At 27.4% G+C, this 20,650-nt stretch overlaps 1 protein-coding gene across 1 annotated transcript in view; it reads left to right on the top strand.

The window, feature by feature from the left end:
- The window catches only part of LOC122532379 (acetylcholinesterase-like), a 144,570-nt gene that overhangs the window by 97,709 nt on the left and 26,211 nt on the right, over positions 1-20,650 (top strand). The window contains exons 4-5 of the mRNA XM_043661122.1: positions 159-322; positions 8,857-9,014. Of these exons, the coding sequence (XP_043517057.1) occupies positions 159-322; positions 8,857-9,014 (322 nt within the window). The remainder of the gene's footprint in view (positions 1-158; positions 323-8,856; positions 9,015-20,650) is intronic.

The following is a 20,650-nucleotide window of genomic DNA, read 5'->3' as shown; positions in this document are numbered from 1 at the left end:
TTTTTTTTTTTTTTTTTTTTTTTTTTTTTTTTTTTTTTTTTTTTTTTTTTTTTTTTTTTTTTTTTTTTTTTTTTTGTTGAATTAATCGATCGACCGATCGAGCTAAAAATATCAATCGATCGAAATTTAGTTTAGCTGTGTCGTGTACCATGTTACAGAGGACGAGTACGAACCTGTGGGGCGAGTGGATGGGGGTGATGCACGGTGACGAGGTCGAGTACGTGTTTGGCCATCCTCTGAACACGTCGCTCAAGTACAGCGGCAAGGAACGAGACCTGTCCTTCAGGATGATACTCTACTTCTCCAAGTTCGCGTATTCGGGGTAAGTTTGCTCAAACGTCATAACGGATAAACACATCGACTCGAGTGGAGCCCGTCTAGGGACTTTTTTTTTTCTCTTCTCGGTCTTTTTGCTTTAGGCCCATAGCACCCCGTTGTTTCCATATTAATTGACTGTCAAACGAACGTCTTGAACGAAGGCGAACAACTGGAAATATTTGGAATTTATTGGAATTATTTATTGAATTATTGTCAGAAGGATGTTCATTATTATTTGCTCTACTAGAAATGGAGAGGTTTCTCCTTTCTCCAGAGTGACTTTAAAAAATAGTGACTTTCTGTAATAATTAGAGGAAATGGTGTTCTTGGTATGATACTTGCCAAGGACAGTGAACGGTGAAATATAAAAGATTTAAAAATTATACATTATTTGTTATAAAAATATAAATATTATTTATTAATTATAGAATATTATAATTATTATTTATTGTTAATTGTGGAAATTATTATTTACAATAATGATATAATGTGAAAAAAGATGTAAAAATTAGTAATCTATTAATTATAAGATATATTATTTATTGCTCATAGAATATTTATAAAATATTCCAATTTAGTTATATTATAATATTATTATAATATTTCTAATATTATAATAACATAATATTTTGCTCATAGAATATTTATAAAATATTTAAATAATATTTATAAGAATATTGTATTTATTAATAATATATTAAATAAATAATTAATATTTATTTTGTAATAATATTTATTAATACATATATTTATATATTGTAATATTTATTAATAATATATTAAATAAATAATTAATATTTATATTATAATAATATTTATAGAATATTATAATATTTATAGATGTATATATAGTTATATATTATAATATTTATTAATAATATATAAAATAATATATATAATAATTAATAAATATATATAAATATTATAATAATAAATAATTAATATACAATTATAATAATAAATAATTAATATTTACATTATAATAATACAAAATTAATTTAACAATTACAAAATATTTCAATAAATATAAATATAGAAATGATTATTTCTAATAATATCAGAAAAATAATATAAATATGAAAAGTATAAAAATTATTCTTCTGTGTGCACGTACACTGCGATCACGAAGTGAGGCCTCAAACTCCTGATCGAAGAAATGCCGAACGAAAATAACCAAAAGAAAAAAAAAACAAAAAAAAAAATAGAATTTATACGCACGTCGATGAAAATCGTCGATTCTTATATTCCATTTTATTTTTAGTGTAGACAGACGGCGCGGCGCGGTGAACTTAAATCTCGATAAATTTGTCTTGCCCCGCCCAGCAGACATTGATTTACGACCGGATAATCCAACCTGGATGAAATATCGTTCGATTCTTATCCCATTAAGTGAACCATCCTCGAACCATGGCGGTGTGTTTAATTTATTTATAGAGACGTCGCGAGAAAACATTGTATCATTCTTAATACGACGGCAATCGCTCTGCGAGCAGTTCGTTTCGCAGTGAATAGAGGCACTTCGAGCTGTTTCGAATCTATATTTTGTATTTTTTTTTTTTGGCGAAGAGTTCGAGTTATTTTACATGTATAATATATTCCATGTACATGTATATATGCATATTCCATAAAGCACTATGACAGGAGGTATATTTATTTCAAATAGTAATAGTTTTTATAGGTTCGTCCTGAAAAATAAATGAGATCGTAAATAAAATAAATATAGCGAATAATAACAATAACAATAATAATAATAATAATAATAATAATAAATGATGATGATGATGATGATGAATTAAAATAGAAAAAAGTTAAATTAATAGAAATAAATTTAATAAATATAAATTATTAAATATAAATAATATATTTATTAAATATAAATTATTAAATATAAATATAACGAACAATAGTAAAATAAATAATATAATAATATAAACGATAATATAACAAATTAATAATATAATAATATAAACGATAATATAACAAATTAATAATATAACGATATAAACGATAATATGACAAATTAATAATATAATAATACAAACGATAATATAATGAATTAATAACTTAATGATATAAACGATAATATAACAAATTAATAATATAATGATACAAACGATAATACAATAAATTAATAATACAATAATATAAACAATAATATAACAAATTATTGATATAATGATATAAACGATAATATAATAAATTAATAATATAATGATATAAACGCTCATATAATAAATTAATAATATATTAATATAAACGATAATATAACAAAGTAATAATATATTAATATAAACGATAATATAACAAATTAATAATATAATAATACAAACGATAATATAATAAATTAATAATATAATAATACAAACGATAACATAACAAATTAGTAATATATTAATATAAACGATAATATAATATAACAAATAATATAATAATACAAACGATAACATAACAAATTAATAATATATTAATATAAACGATAATATAATATAATATAATATAACAAATTATTAATATAATAATACAAACGATAATATAACAAATTATTAATATAATAATACAAACGATAATATAACAAATTATTAATATAATAATTATAAATACTTCAAATTAACAATAGAATATTCTCACAGTTATTCACACTTGCATTTCACTTCACAAATTTCAAGCATTTCGAATCATATTAGAAGGAATACGATAATCGTTCGATCATACGAATCTATTCCGAAACTGTCTCGAATCTCACTTCCGACGAGATTGAAAAGTCTTCGATTTGACGATCAATCTTACAGATTATTAAAATCCATGCGACACCGTCACCAACCGTGTGGAATGTCCCACGGATTTTCTGAACAACAGAGCTACGTGAAATCGCACCCGGCTCGATAGGAACGCGTACAGCGCAAACAAGACGCGGATCGATAATTTCATTTCGTTAAGAGCGAAATTGACTCTCGTCGATGTAACAGGCTCGCTGTTTCTTTTTTTTTTTATTTTTCGAATTTTTCGTCCTCCCGAGAGATTCTTCCAAAGATGAATGAGGAAGGGGGAAAGCGTTCGAAGTAGCTTTTTGAAAATTTCGAGAGACACTGCTGGGGTTCTACATCTCGTGGAAAATAGGTCGGGCCAGGACAGTTTACTATTTTCTATGAATTTTTCAGACTGAATATTTTTAGTCTACAAAATTTCTATGAATTTCTTACGCCAGTCGAGGCTATCTGTTATTTCTAGAAATCCACTAAGATATTCTGTCGGGTATCATCATTTCTCGACGATCGTTAATATTGTTCTTTTTTTCAAGTCGAATGTAAATTTATGTGTTCATGGGAAATTGAAAAAAAAATGCAGAATACGTGGAAATATCCGACAGTTGATATTCCTTAAGTTCCTTACGTTTCCAACGTAAACTCGCGTGGTCTGGCGACGAAATCGATACATTTCTCGACGATCGACGATTAATTACATTCAAGACCAATCTACTCATGAAAGAAAAGTGAAAACTTCGATCAACACTCAATACTTATCTTCGGTCATTCCAACTCGAGGTGTGAGAAGATGATTCCAAAGATCGAGCAAGCCTCGAGACAAAAAGAAATTGATCAGCAGGCCATCGCAAATGAATGCCGCTCGATAAGTTGATAGATTAGAGAATAACGAAAAGAAAAAGGGGGGGGGGAAAAAAAAAAAGAAATAACGATAAAGGAAGAATGGCCGCAGGCTTGATGGATGATGTCCGCCCCGACACGTGACATATCGGCCTCTTTGTGTCCAGGCGTCGATAAATAATTCCTCAGTTTCCGTTAACCCAGATTGGAGGAGGCCGCAGCCCGCGGAACCGCCGCGTTAATATTTAATCGGTGTCGTCAAACACAACGTTGTCCGGAATTAATTCGCTGGCTGACTTTCCGTTTGGTCCGCGCGCTGCGTCACCGTGGCCAACCTTCTGAAATAATTAATCAGCTTCCCTTCCTTTCCTGCCGATATAGTTAGTGAGGTTCTATTCTCGGGTGTCAAAGGTCGTCGTAACGGGCGCCGCGAATTTTTCTTTCTTTCTTTTTTCTTTTTTTTTTTTTTTTTTGTCGTAACGCGAGACGCGACTTCGCCCCTTTCTTTCTCTCTCTCTCTCTCTCTCTCTCTCTCTCTCTCTCTCTCTTTCTCTCTCTCTCTCTTTCGTTGAAATGTAACGTCGATCTCGGTGGAGAAATGTTGCAGTTTTTTTTTTTTCTGGGGGTTGTACATATGTACGTACGTTTATGGAAATGAGAAGAAATTATGCGATTCGGGCGGGGAAACTACTGGATTATAAAGATTAATTGTTTGAATAGCTTTGCGAGCAGTTTTGTTCATTTTTCATGCTACATTTGTCTCGATGTATCATTGGAGTATTCGGTAATTATGTAACTCTGGAAATTGTGGAACTTTTGTCTGAAACATTTTATACAATACGTTACATAAATTATAATACATATATATAAATATATAACACGTATATATATATGTAATATATTTATAATTTATATATATATATATTATTTTGTTAAATATATTATTATTACAATTATATATTACGTATTATTATATCAAATAATTATATTTAATATTAAATATTATATTTTTTTAATTGTATTAAATCATATTTAAAATTTATTTTATATAATGATAAATGTATAATTGAAACTATAATATATGTTATATTATAATTTTTATAAAATATATAATATAATTATATAATAATAATATAACAATATAATAAGTATATATATAATTTTTATAAAATATATAATATAATTGTATAATAATAATAATAATATAATAAATATATATATAACTTTTATAAAATATTATTATATTTAAAATATACTTTTATATATAAATTTTATACATATCTTTTTGTACATATACACATCTTTATATATCCTACGTGCATTTTTATTTGCATCTCCAAACTTCCCACAAATAACTTCTAAAAACTCACCATACAACTGTAAAAAAAATTGATAAAGAATTGTACAAATTGATCCTCACACTTGCTTGTGGAGTGAAGTCTCGATTAATTTATTAATTAATTAACGCTAAGAATCGAATGTTGGAAGAAAATGTTTGAAATTAAAAAGAAGAAAAAAGGAAGAAAGAAGGCGTCGTATAGGTCTTGACTCTCCTTTTTCGGGCCCCCTTTGATTTATCCTTTTCTCCAATGTATCCTCCCTCGATCTCGATCACTGTTCTATTGTGCCGTGGCGATCTCTCTCGTTCGTAATAAATTTATGGGAAACGAAACGTAGAATGGAGAAGAGGATCGATCTGTCGGCGATTAATTGATTGACATATTATTATTATATAATTATATATATATATATATTTATTATATTATTATTATTATACAATTATATTATATATTTTATAAAAATTTTATATACATATTTATTATATTATTATATTATTATTATTATATAATTATATTTTATAAAAATTTTATATATATATTTATTATATTATTATATTTTTATTATATAATTATATTATATATTTTATAAAAATGATGTATATATTTATTATATTATTATATTATTATTGAATAATTATATTATATATTTTATAAAAATTATATATATATATATATTTATTATATTATTATATGGTGGAGGGAGCGGCGTAGAAAAGAACGATCTTCCTTTCTTTCTGTAGATATTTGATTGATACGCCGGTTCGTGACAGAAAAGCCAGGCTCTTTCAATAATTAACAAAGCGCATAAACCGACTATGCCACTCGACGCGCAGTTTATTAACTGAACGTCGGGGTTGTTATTAATTTTAAACGAGGCCAGGTTGACTGTTCGACGTCCACCGCCTCCGATCGTTTCCTCGCTCGGAAACTTGAATTTACCTCGCGAGGCAATTTCCCCGCGTCATTGCCAATTAATCCCTCCTGTGTGTGATACTAGATAAAAAGAAGAGAAGAAAACAAAGAAAGAAAAAAAACAGCATGATGAAACGCAGTTGCAAACAACTGTTGTTTGCGAACGTCGTTATCGACGCTGGGTAAAGCAGTACTCGAAACAAAATGGGGGGGAAAAAAAATTCTCGAAAAATTATTTTTCATTGTTTAAAGAGTTTTCTATTTTTTTTTTTTTTTTTCTTTTGCATTGGTCAATTATTTTATTGGTTTTCGTATTCAGTTGAAGTATTCGTACGTCGTGTATTTCACAGGATAAATTTGAAACAATTATTCGTTACGATGTTACGCGTTGTTAATTTGAAATAATTATCCGTCTTCGTGTTGATCGAGTTTATTTGACGTTACGAATGTATTTTCATTGTAACGTATACTTCAATATCTATTTTGTATTTTAATGTATTTTAATTATACATGTACATTTCCCAGATGAACTTGGAATCAATTTGAAAGTTTTCTCTCGTTATGCGTGACGACGAATTTGTTTGAAAAATATAAATAATGCTCAACAAATGGAACATTATATGTGAAATGTTATTTCAAGTAATTATCTCTAACACTCCTTCAACGTTGATTGTTATTTTTAATAACAAATTCCCACTGCACGCACAAGTGAAATCGATTTTCGAATACTATCTCGTTTCAAGAAGAGTATCGTTTCCAATAATTTTTTTTACTTGAAACATGCCCAGAGATGCATTTTACTTGGGACCAATCAATAACAAAACTACCTCCGATCCAATATTTCAGTTTTTCGCGCAACAACGTGCTCGAATGGCAAAAATAAACAAAACGCGATGAAAATGATATCGCAAAGTTTTATAGTAAAATAATAAAATGGTGTAATAAAGATTCCTTGACAAAATTGACAAATAATATGGCAAAGGGTGAAATATTAAAAAGTACGTGTTTAAAGAGATTTAGTAATTAATAATTAATAATTATCCATTTTTTTATTTTGTTATTTAATAATTATTTAATTTTTTATTTTATTATTTAATAATTATTTAATTTTTTTATTTTGTTATTTAATAATTATTTAATTTTTTTATTTTATTATTTAATAATTATTTAATTTTTTTATTTTATTATTTAATTATTATTTAATTTTTTTATTTTATTATTTAATAATTATTTAACTTTTTATTTTATTATTTAATAATTATTTAATTTTTTATTTTATTATTTAATTATTATTTAATTTTTTTATTTTATTATTTAATAATTAATTTAATAATTATTTAATTTTTTATTTTATTATTTAATAATTATTTAATTTTTTTATTTTATTATTTAATAATTAATTTAATAATTATTTAATTTTTTTATTTTATTATTTAATAATTAATTTAATAATTATTTAATTTTTTATTTTATTATTTAATAATTAATTTAATAATTATTTAATTTTTTATTTTATTATTTAATAATTAATTTAATAATTATTTAATTTTTTATTTTATTATTTAATAATTAATTTAATAATTATTTAATTTTTTATTTTATTATTTAATAATTAATTTAATAATTATTTAATTTTTTATTTTATTATTTAATAATTAATTTAATAATTATTTAATTTTTTATTTTATTATTTAATAATTATTACGACGTGTATAATGTATAATTGTAATGATTACAATCATCAAGATATTATATTATCCGATTATAAGAATAACTAATAAGATTAACAAATTATTATCTTTCCACTTGAAATACGTGTACGAGGTGCTTCCAGCGCGTTATAAGGTTCGAGTTAAGTGGTCGGTTTACGTTGTTTCATCGTTTCGAGCTTCCTTCCTAGGGATTTTAGCTCCGTCTGATCAGACAGTTAACCCCGAGGTCAGATGAAATTTTAAACCGAGACTGCCAGCCAGATCTCTTTCCACGAAGAAATTTGAAACGTTCATACGTTTCTCCTTTTTCCTTTTCGTTTCTTTCTTTTTTTTTTTTTTTTTAACCCGTAGAAACGATTTTAAGAGCGACTGTGAAATAGCAAAGAGCTCGGAGCTTTGATACTCGATATCGAACGTTTGCATTCGAAAAGAAGTTTCGATTTCAACTGTTCTCAATTTGACAATTAAAAAGGAAATTTTTGGAGCGAATGTTACTTTTCTCCAGTGGTTATTTTAATCCTTCATTAATATTAAAAGTTATGCTTCACGTTAGTTCATTTTCGAAACTTTCGTTTGATTGAATTTTATTACTAATCTGTGTGTCAGAAAATGTAGAAAGTATAATAATTTTTAAATTATTTTTAAAGTACAATTACTAATCTGTTTGTCAAAAAATGTAGAAAATATAACAAATAAAAATTTCTAAATTATTTTTAAAGTACAATTACTAATCTGTTTGTCAAAAAATGTAGAAAGTATAACAAATAAAAATTTCTAAATTATTTTTAAAGTACAATTACTAATTTGTGTGTCAAAAAATGTAGAAAGTATAAATAAAGATTTTTTAAAGTGTAATAAAATTTTCGTTACCTAATGCAAAATTACTATAGTCATCTACGATCCCACAATGGTGCTTTGCATTAATTATTCAATCATTTCACTGTTATTTAATAATTATTCGTCACTTTCCAGGAAGCCGACGGATGATGAGTCCGAGTGGCCGCCATATTCGAGGGACGAACCGCAGTATTTCATCTTCGATGCGGAGAAAATAGGCTTTGGGAAAGGACCACGCACCACGTACTGTGCTTTCTGGAACGACTTCCTGCCAAAGTTGAAAGGAGTGCCAGGTCTGTACAATCTTGAAATCATTCCAATCTCCTGTCTCTCTAGTGTTATAATACACACTTCCGCTCGAAAGTCCTCGAGCAATTTTTATTTCTAACTCTCAGTGTTCATCAATGATGAATAATAAAATTTGGAAAGCCATTTGATGTCCTGAGTCTCAACACAGATTATTTTTAATATTCAGTGTCCTGTAAACGTAACTAATACGTAAAATTTTCAAGTTTCACTCTGCAAATAATAAAATTTTAAAGTTAAATATACACAAACGGTGAAATATTTTGTTAAATATTAAATAATTAAATATAAATAATAAAATTTTCAAGTTTCACTCTGCAAATGATAAAGTTTTTAAGTTAAATATACACAAATAGTGAAATATTTTGTTAAATGTTAAATAATTAAATATAAATAATAAAATTTTCAAGTTTCACTCTGCAAATGTTAAAATTTTAAAGTTAAATATACACAAATTGTGAAATATTTTGTTAAATGTTAAATAATTAAATATAAATAATAAAATTTTCAAGTTTCACTCTGCAAATGATAAAATTTTAAAGTTAAATATACCCAAATAGTAAAATATTATGTTATAATATTAAATAATTAAATATAGATAATGAAACTTTTTATGTTTCACTCTGCAAACTTTTTATTGTGTAAAGTATTACTTAATTTGTCCAACTTTGAAGCGAATATAATACTCCTATTTTTTATGAAGCTCTGATATTTATCAAAGATACCAGGGGTGTTCAGTTGCGTGTAATTTTTAATAAAATTGTATTAATAATATACTCTCTTTATGACATAAAGTGTCAAATTAAACAGATTGCTACGGTGTGATTTATTCATGATTTTTTTTCCAACTTCGGTCAAAGTATAATGTAAAACTAGACTGCAGATGTGTATAATGTTTAGAAATGCAAATGGAGAAATGAAATCTGACCAGAGACACAGATACGCTCTGCCCATTTAATGTTACAATGAGCGCTGTACTCTGATATTTTTATGTATTCCTTGCATTTTAATAATAAGTTTATCTCGTTTGAAACGGCTGACTTTAAAAAGAAACGAGTAAAAGAAAAAAATTGTTCAATAACATTTAAACGTAATCAAAAGGAATATTACGTAGAAAATTCGAATGCATTTTTTTTTTTTTACAAAACTTGTAACGTTACGCGGTAAAAATTACTTTATTGCAAGAGAAGAGACAACATGTCACTGATACGAAAAATTTAAATTGAGAAATACGAGCGTGCAGACCGAAAGATTACCAGCAACGTTTAACTTAAAAGTTGCAACTCTGTTTCACACCAGTAAAAATATATTTTACTACAATTTTTTTGATAAAAATTTCCAAAAGTTTCTGTGAAAAATTTCATGCGTAACCGCCTGACATTTCACACATTCACGCTTTCAATATACGAAAGAGTTGCTTGCTTTATTTATTGCCTATTTTTAGAATCTTTCCTTTCTTAAAAATCTCCTTTGTGTAGCTCTATCTACGATGCTACCACTATTCTTCTATAGATATCCTAAGAATTTTCGTGGCCATTGTATATTTTCTTGTAGATTACACCCTCGAAACTTCCATAGATACAATATGTTATTATTCAACAACCCTGACCCTGTTTCCCTTTTCTTTAATCCCCACCGTTCCGTTTTTTTACGGATTCTGGTTTCTTCTCTCTTTTTAACCTCTTGCGCTGGAGTGACGTGCCACGCACGTCGAGATTTCTTTGTCCCAAAATTGCAATATTTCCACAGTTTTTAATATATTTAAATATATTAAACCCGGGCAAAACAAATGATAAATTTATTACTTCTCGATAATTTCTATCCAGTGATATCATATCGACGAGTTTCAAAAAGAAAGCGACGTATTATTGTATACGGTTTGGTCACTCGTTATGGTCCGCAATCAGCTGCCGATAACCTCTTGCGCTGGAATGACGTGCCACGCACGTCGAGATTTCTTTGTCCCAAAATTGCAATATTTCCACAGTTTTTAAATATGTATTTAAATATATGAAACCCTTATACATATTAAAAATATATTAAATATATATATATTAAATTTTAATAAATGTATTAACATATATATATTAAATATATTAAATATATTAAATTACTTCTCAATAATTTCTATCCAGTGATATCGTACCGACGAGTTTCAAAAAGAAAGCGACGTTTTATTACTGTATACGGTTTTGGTCACTCGTTATGGTCCGCAATCAGTTGCCAGCGCGAGTGGTTTAAAGCACCTTGGTTATAACCTGTTTCACGAGACTTTTAAAAACCGCAGAAGAACCTCACGTCCTAATTGAACTGATTTTCATTAAAACTCTCCTTACCTTTTTAAGGGAGACATCCATACGCAACGATGCAACGATGCAACGATGATCTCTTCCCCTTTTTTCCATTTTTTTCCAAAGCGTCTTTTTTCCTCTTTCCTTACTTTTTGAATGGCAAAGTACCCTTTTAGAATATATCGTGCAAGAAGAAGCACAGCTTCTGGGATGATGATTTTTGAATTTTAAATTCGACATGTCTTTTTTTTTTTTGTACTCTTCGAGGTAAGAATAATTGTTGTAAAGGATTGTACCAACGATAATTCGAGAGGAGACGCGAGGGAAAATTTTTCCTCTGAACCCCACCGACATTTTTATGCAGTTCTTGACTGTACAAGTCATTTCCACCTTGAATATCTTGGCTTCTGTAAAAAATACATAAACTCATATATATGAAGCTTCACTCTTTTCTATATTATAATTCTTCGTAAACATCGTATATATATTCTTCAATCAAAGCAATTCCCTTGCTTTCATGATTCAATGTACTTTTCCACGGTAAATGAGATTTATCATTCCACATTTCGAACAATTGTATGTTAAATTCAAATATTCGATATATTTTTTTAACAATAATTCATCTGTCAAAATGTTGTCTGAGTGAAAATGTTGATTATTATAATTGTTCCAATTCTTCTCATTTTGATACATGTATAACTACATGTTCGTTTATAATTTTATGTTCTCTTAATAATACAATCTGTTTAATAATAAATTAATGATTAATACAATAGAAAAAAATTACCACGAATTTGAAACACTGTATTATTATAAATTTGTTATATTATATATTATTACACTATATAATAAATTGAATATAATAAATATTACATACTATATATAATAAATAAATTTATAACTGTATATTATTATACTAAATTTGATAAATATACATTAATAAGTTTATAAATAATGGTAAATAATATGAATAAATTTACACGATATTTTTTCAAAAGTTCATAAGTTTCAATTTTACAAATCTACAATATAACCTGAATGCCTAATTTTCAATCAATTCCGAATCGCCCGAATTAATTTTCTACAATCACTGAAAAGCGTAGCTCCCCTCCTCGCCCCTTTGACCCCACAATTGTCCACAGTTCGCGATAAAATAAAATAGCACGAGGCCAGGCTTCGATATACATATCGATGAGATTCTCGCGTTGTTTCCACGTTTCGAACAATTATCCAGCTGTTGTTCTTGTTGTTGTTGTTGTTGTTGTTGCTGCTGTTGCGTGACGCGTGTTCTCGTTTCGCATCCGCCCGCATAATTCCCAGCGTTTGTTTGCTCGAGATTGTGCCGGATTAAAGCTGGTATTCGGTCGGATCGAATTCGGCACTCCCCTTTCTGGCCGCGGCGTTCTCTTCAGCGGAATTGCTTCGTGTCCCACGCCCCCGCTGTTCCAAACGAACGTTCCGCGCGGATATCCAATGACGCTCGATAGTCTGGAACTAGTCATTTGCTATCCGACGAGAGATCGTCGGATTAACCTCTCCTTGTCTTTCGATTTAATCCCCAGCCAGGCAATTTATTCCCTTTATTTCTTTCTCTTTCGGAATTTGTTGTTCTTTACCTTACTTTAACACTTTTTTTTATTTTATTTCTTTCTTTTTGAGAATTTGTTTCCTACCTTACTTTACTACTATTTTTTATTTTATTTCTTTCTTTTTGAGAATTTGTTTCTTACTTTACTTTGCTACTTTTTTTATTTTATTTCTTTCTTTTTGAGAATTTGTTCTTTACCTTACTTTAATACTTTTTTGTTTTATTTCTTTCTTTTTGAGAATTTGTTTTTTACCTTACTTTAATACTTTTGTTATTTTATTTCTTTCTTTTTAAGAATTTGTTTTTTACCTTACTTTAACACTTTTTTTTATTTTATTTCTTTCTTTTTGAGAATTTGTTTCTTACCTTACTTTACTACTATTTTTTATTTTATTTCTTTCTTTTTGAGAATTTGTTCTTTACCTTACTTTAATACTTTTTTTTATTTTATTTCTTTCTTTTTGAGAATTTGTTTCTCACCTTACTTTAATACTTCTTTTAATTTTATTTCTTTCTTTCTGAGAATTTGTTTTTTACTTTACTTTGCTCTTTTTTTATTTTGTTTCTTTCTTTTTGGGAATTTGTTCTTTACCTTACTTTAATACTTTTTTTATTTTATTTCTTTCTTTTTGAGAATTTGTTTCTTACTTTACTTTGCTCTTTTTTTATTTTATTTATTTCTTTTTGAGAATTTGTTCTTTACCTTACTTTAATACTTTTTTTATTTTATTTCTTTCTTTTTGAGAATTTGTTTCTTACCTTACTTTACTACTTTTTTATTTTATTTCTTTTTTTTTAAGAATTTGTTTTTTACCTTACTTTAATACTTAATACTTTTTTTTATTTTATTTCTTTCTTTTTAAGAATTTGTTTTTTACCTTACTTTGCTACTATTTTTTATTTTATTTCTTTCTTTTTGAGAATTTGTTTTTTACCTTACTTTAATACTTTTTTTATTTTATTTCTTTCTCTTTAGGAATTTGTTTCTTACCTTACTTTAATACTTTTTTTATTTTATTTCTTTCTCTTTAGGAATTTGTTTCTTACCTTACTTTAATACTTTTTTTATTTTATTTCTTTCTCTTTAGGAATTTGTTTCTTACCTTACTTTAATACTTTTTTTATTTTATTTCTTTCTTTTAAAAATTTGTTTTTTTCCTTACTTTATTACTTTTTTATTTTATTTTTTTTTTTTTCTTTTTAAGAACTTGAAGAACCAGAAGATATAGGATGTTTTAATAATTTTTTCCTTACTTTATTACTTTTTTATTTTATTTTTTTTTTCTTTTTAAGAACTTGAAGAACCAGAAGATATAGGATGTTTTAATAATTTTCTGACGATAAGGTGGTATTCATGCAACCAATTTCATCTTTGTAAAATGAAGCGTGAAAATAATTTTGAATCCTGCAAGGAGTTTGTCTTCAACAATTTATAATTATTTGAAAAAGAAAACCTGGCAGAATTTCAAATGAATAGATTATGTATCAATGGAGAAAGAATATCAAATTTTAGGTAACAAATGTACATAATATGGAAATTGTTAAGTATGAAAGTTGACATGATTCAATGATTAAATTGGGGGGCTTCGTGCAAATATTACTTAAAAAAATACAGAACAAAGAATTCTATATAATTTTGCACTTATAAATTTTTCCATAAATGCATAAAAATCCGCAGTCTGTCGATAATACTAGATAACACGGATTTAATATAATATTGTTATACTTGAGGAACGAAATCAAAATTTGATGACGGTATTAAAACGGCTACTAAATAATTTCCACACTCTGTACCGCGATCTCCACGGTGACATTAATAACATGGAAAACGATATAACGATTATGTGAACGAATTTATATTTATTATTATAATATGATAAATTATTATGTAATACGATATTGACAACAGGAAGGAGGATACTGTATTTATAAATGAATTCGTAACGGGATAAATATTATTACATATTATGAATTTATTTGTGCTGTTGTAAATTAACAATTTCTGTACTCTCTCATTGGAATTGTTGCTGCGACATTGATAATAGAATAAATTTGCATATTTGTCATGCGACAAGTAATTTTATTTATAATGCATTTAGTCTTGTTCATATTGTCAATACTATTGCACAGCATACTACGAAGAATTAATTATGATAATATATAATTATATATAATTATTATATTAATTGTAATAATATATAATTATAATATTAATATTATATTAATTATATAATTTATAATTTATATTAATAATTATAATATTATAATTATAATTTATAATTTATAATTTATAATTTATAATTTATATTAATAATTATAATATTAATAATATTATAATTTATATAATAATATTATATTAATTATAATTATAATTAATTAATATAGCACATAAAATAATAGTTACAGTGATAGCGTGTGAAATAGTGTAAATAAATTTGCGATGGTATGAAAATATAACATAAAAATATAATATAAAAGTACAGTGTAAAAAGTACAATATAAAAATTAATTTATATTACTGTAAATTCATGCTGCTTTTAATTAAATATAGTCTTCTTCGTGTTGAATCTAACAATTCTAATACTATTATGGAATTTTACTTTCAGTCCTCAAGTAATTAAAAGTATTCTAACATATGTTAGATCTAACTTAATTCTAATTCTGTTTCGTATCTCGAATAAATTGAACGAAAAATTCCAAGATTAGATATTTAAATAATATCAGACATTTAAATAAATATATAATATTTTATACATATAATATTTTAATAATATTTGGATAATATAAAAATTAGTTTGATTTAAAGTCTTAAATTGCTACGGTCAGTGTAGTATTAGAAAACATTAGATGATTCTTCGTTGCGTGAATTTTTATTACTTGTTCGAGATGATACAGCGTGTCGGTGAAATTGGGAATGTGATGTGAAATTTTTTGACAAGCGGCGTTCACGCAACACGCAACAGTGCTCAATCACTCGTCACATGATCCTTATCGTTTCCACAGTATCTACTCCAAATGTCACGGTTTGTCGGCTATCGTGATTAAACGTTGGATTTTCACGCGGCACTCCGCGTAAATTACACAACAAAAATACACAATCTGTCGCAGCGCGTCTGTTTAAACTTCATTCAGAATAAAAAGTACGAGGACAGTTGCATAAATTGTCCGCAGCTCTCTTGCGAACTAGAATGTTTATTTACGTGTACAAAATTTTTAAACCGTGAAAAACATACAACATACGCATAAGTATAAATATAAATTAAATGATTTCATCGAGCAGATATCATAGTGAACGTTTTATTACATGCAATATGTAAAAATAGCTCAAGTAAATAATTGGCCAAACATCATGGGATATGATTTTATAATATGATCGTTCTATTATGTCTAATATGTAAAAATTGATAAAGTGGAACGCTCACTATGATACCTTCAATGAAACCTAGTTACATCCATAAATGTACAGTCTATTGGATAAAATATAGTATTTGAAAAAATAGTTGAAACAGTATTTACAGAAATTCTACATACAGTGTTACATTGTTCAGTTGGAAGTAATTATAAATCTTGATATTGATTTGCAATATGTACACTCACTATATGTGTTTCAATTATATACTTTACATGATGAACTTGAAATAATCCACACAGTGTTAGATTGGTTAATTTAAAATAATTATTCATCTTTGTACTCGTTGAAATATTGTTTGATTTCACAGGTGCACTAAATAATTATTGGAAATGAATAAGACACATTTTTTTTCTAAATACTCAACAACTACGTAGTCTATGTATTATCTCGAATAATTCTTTCTTAAACAATTATTATTTCAATGAATAACTCCCATTCGTACGTTCCAAATAAATATTTTCGCACATTATTAACTTGTCACGCATATCATCAAGTAAAATCAATGTTTACTGTCTTATTTCAATAAAATATTGTATCCAATATTTTTCACTTGAAGCACAGCGAAGACTGCTTGCAGTATTTGAAATAAATGGGCCAAAGTATATTTCAGTATATTTGTTATTAACTCTTTGAGTATTTGTTCAACAGAAATTCAAACTTCATTTAATATATTAAATTCTACTTTATTTCAATGAAAGTATTTATATTTATTATTTTCAATACTTTTTACTTGATTGCAACACAAGGCCAAAATGTGTTTATCATTTTTCTTGCTTGATATCTGAATATTTGCTCCATAATTACTGTGCTTGTCGGAAATTCAAACTCCATAGAATAAATTGGACAAATATATCACAATTTTATCTTATTCCAATGAAAGCGTTACAATCGTCATTTCCAATATACTTTGTACTTGAACACTGCTCACAACATGCGAATAGAAAAGAGTAAAACAGTCCAAAGAGAGTGAAATAGTCTGAGATTCTTCACACGTCAGAAATTCCAAAATCTTCAAATGACGATTGAGCAAATAACTTCATTCTTCTCGGTCCATCGAATCAAGGACTTTTGCCCCAAATAGCCTGAGATTCTTCACTCGTCGGAAATTCAAACTCCATAGAATAAATTGGACAAATATATCACAATTCTATCTTATTCCAATGAAAGCGTTACAATCGTCATTTCCAATATACTTTGTACTTGAACACTGCTCACAACGTGCGAATAGAAAAGAGTAAAACAGTCCAAAGAGAGTGAAATAGTCTGAGGTTCTTCACACGTCAGAAATTCCAAAATCTTCAAATGACGATTGAGCAAATAACTTCATTCTTCTCGGTCCATCGAATCAAGGACTTTTGCCCCAAATGGTCTGATATTCTTCACTCGTCGGAAATTCCACAGTCTTCAAATAATGACGATGCGTTGAACCATCCTGCATGCAACCAACAATAGCATTTAACTTATTTGCGTAATCTGTGAACGTTCCTACCGGAATGTGTTCTATCCACGATCCTCCAGCAGTTCTTATTGAAAGAACCAACAGGGGACGAGGCAACTGCATGCCCTCAATCAAGTTAACGGAAGTTAAACAGGCATCAAGGCTGCTACATCCATCGAATTTCAACCAGAGTGAGAGGACGATCGTTCGATGGAATTGTATCATGCGCTGATCGATACGTTAGGCTCGCTTGATCGGCGCAAACATCCCCACGATGAACTCGTTGTTTCGTGGTCAGGCGACTACGCTGCTCTCCTCCTCCTCGAGCAAGAAGAAACCCCTCTGCATTCCAGTTTTCCGATATTAATCTGTGAATTGCGAGTTTCACCGAGGCTCCTGCGGTCCTGCTCACCAATTTTCGTTCGTTTCGCTGATTGACCGATTGGTCTTTTCTTTTTGTTTCTTGTTACAAAGGAGCGGATATTTTGATAAACGTGGGGCTGCGTCGGCGGCTGTTTGCGAAGTTGAAACAGGAAGCAGGAAGTTCGTACGACGATGATGCGGAGTACAGAATATACGAATAATAATGCGGTAATGTAAATTTGATGAGGGAGTATGAATGATAAGTAGCTGTACGATATGCAGAGTGCGAATAACAGTGTAAATAGTGTAAGAGTATAATAGTAACAGTCTAAAAGAATAAACATAATGTAAATAAAAGTACGTATAAATGCTAATGTAATAATGAAATGTAAATGGTGAATAATACAGAGTGTAAATGAGAGTATTTATAAGTACTGATATAATAATATATATAATATATTATTATATAATTATATATAATAATATACAATACTTATACTCTTACTATATAATAATATATAACACTTATACTCTTACTATTATATAATTATATATTATTATATATAATTATATAATAGTAAGAGTATAAAAGAATAAATATAATGTAAATAAAAGTACGTATAAATGCTAATATAATAATGAAATATAAATAGTGAATAATATAAATGAAAGTATTTACAAGTACTAATATAATAATATATATAGATATAAATATAATAAAAAAGTATAAATAATAAATAATAGTATAATACAGAGTATAAATAATAATATAGTACAAAATATAATTACATAATAATAGTAATAATAATAATAATTATTATTATTATATAAAATAATAATAATATAGTACAAAATATAGAACAAATATCAGGTTATTACAAATGAATTGGAGAAATTAATGATGTGAGTTTCAACGTTTCTCTTGAAAATAATATCAACTCACTTGTAATACTGAAATACAGCGAATTGAAAAGGTATCGACACAGTCTTCGATTAAATTAAACAATATTAAATTAAAGTAAATTAAATTAAAGTAAAGTATGTTTTGAAACATTTCTTTACATGCTTAAGATAAGTACAAAAATATTAACAAGTTTCTGTGTTCCCTGATGTATTTTAATATGCAGAACAATACTTTTCGTTTGTAGAAAATTTCGCTTAAATTTCTTTCACTTTGTGTAATAATTTCTGAATTCCAGCCTTTGTGTTAAATCCTATGGAACCGTGAGTCACTATTATATCAGTGGACATGGTTTATTTTTTTCTGATATGGGACTGTAATACTTTTTCAATCTCCTGAATGTCACCGAACGTTTAACTTTAAATATACAGGGTGTTCTGTAACATCGTGCTTGCAAAATGGGAATATTTCACGAGGGATTGATTTTATACAGAAGAATGTTCGTACAAAGATTGTTTAGTATGAATCGTTTCATTTTTCGAAAGAATTAAATAAGGATAATTTCAATTAGAATTGTAGTAAAATCGACTCGTCTAAATATTTCCTGTCACCTTATTTACATCTGAAGAAACATTTCACCTTAATTCTGTGACAAACACTCTAATAATATCATACGGATCGTTTCAATTTTATCCGCAAAAAGACAAGGAAACGTCAGCGACATTTGAAATTAAATTTCAAATTAAAATTTAAGTGAAAGCACCTGCAAAGGCGACGAGTTTCTCGACACAAGAGTATATGAAATATCTTGTATAGGATTTATTCTAAATCTTCTTTTATTTATTAGCTTTATTATTATATCTTCTTTCCTTCTGACTTCAATCCTTCGTATTTAGATTGTAAATTATTTGCTCAGTTTACGCTGTTCGTAAACAGAACACCCTGTAGATGAAATATTTTGCCACTTGTCTCTATTGTACACATATGTTCAATATTTACGTCGTTTTTTTCTATATATTTTTCGGTCGTATGTCGCGCGATATGAGGTCGTATATATAATAGCTATCGAGATCATAGCCGTGCGTTCGTTGCGTAGGAGTTCGTACGTCTTGATTCGTTATTTGAGAAATGTTGCAGAGATAACAGAGACAATGATAGCATGATTAACAAGTGACAGTGATGAGTGAAAAAAGAGATCGTATCGTCGAGAGTAAAAATGTCGATGAAAAACTTTAATTGCGGAGAACTGAACGTGCGGAATATTTTTTATTACAGGCAAGTGAAAATGTTCTCGAAATGTTGTCGAAAAAAATTCGAAAACTTTTTAACAATTGTTGGCTTTTGTTGTTACGTATAATATTTAAATTTTTAAGGTTTATTGTATATCTCGTTATTAATATCGTTGCATTGTGTATCTTGATATTAATATTAATTTTTATTTATTTGTCTAAATCAACTAAGGAAATAATATAAACGAAAGTGACAACAATGAAATAACAATGAAAAATAGTAAATACAACAATGACCGTATAAATATAAAAGAAACGACATTGTGTCATGTCTGTATTATGTATTTTATTTATATTTAATCTAATATATTAAAAAAAATTATTGTATATTGTCAAATTTA

This window comes from Frieseomelitta varia, unplaced genomic scaffold, assembly GCF_011392965.1.
Source record: "Frieseomelitta varia isolate USP_RPSP 00005682 unplaced genomic scaffold, Fvar_1.2 scaffold_454, whole genome shotgun sequence".
Taxonomy (NCBI): Eukaryota; Metazoa; Arthropoda; class Insecta; order Hymenoptera; family Apidae; genus Frieseomelitta; species Frieseomelitta varia.
Note: the sequence above shows the minus strand (reverse complement) of the source record. Positions and strands in the feature narration are given on the sequence as shown.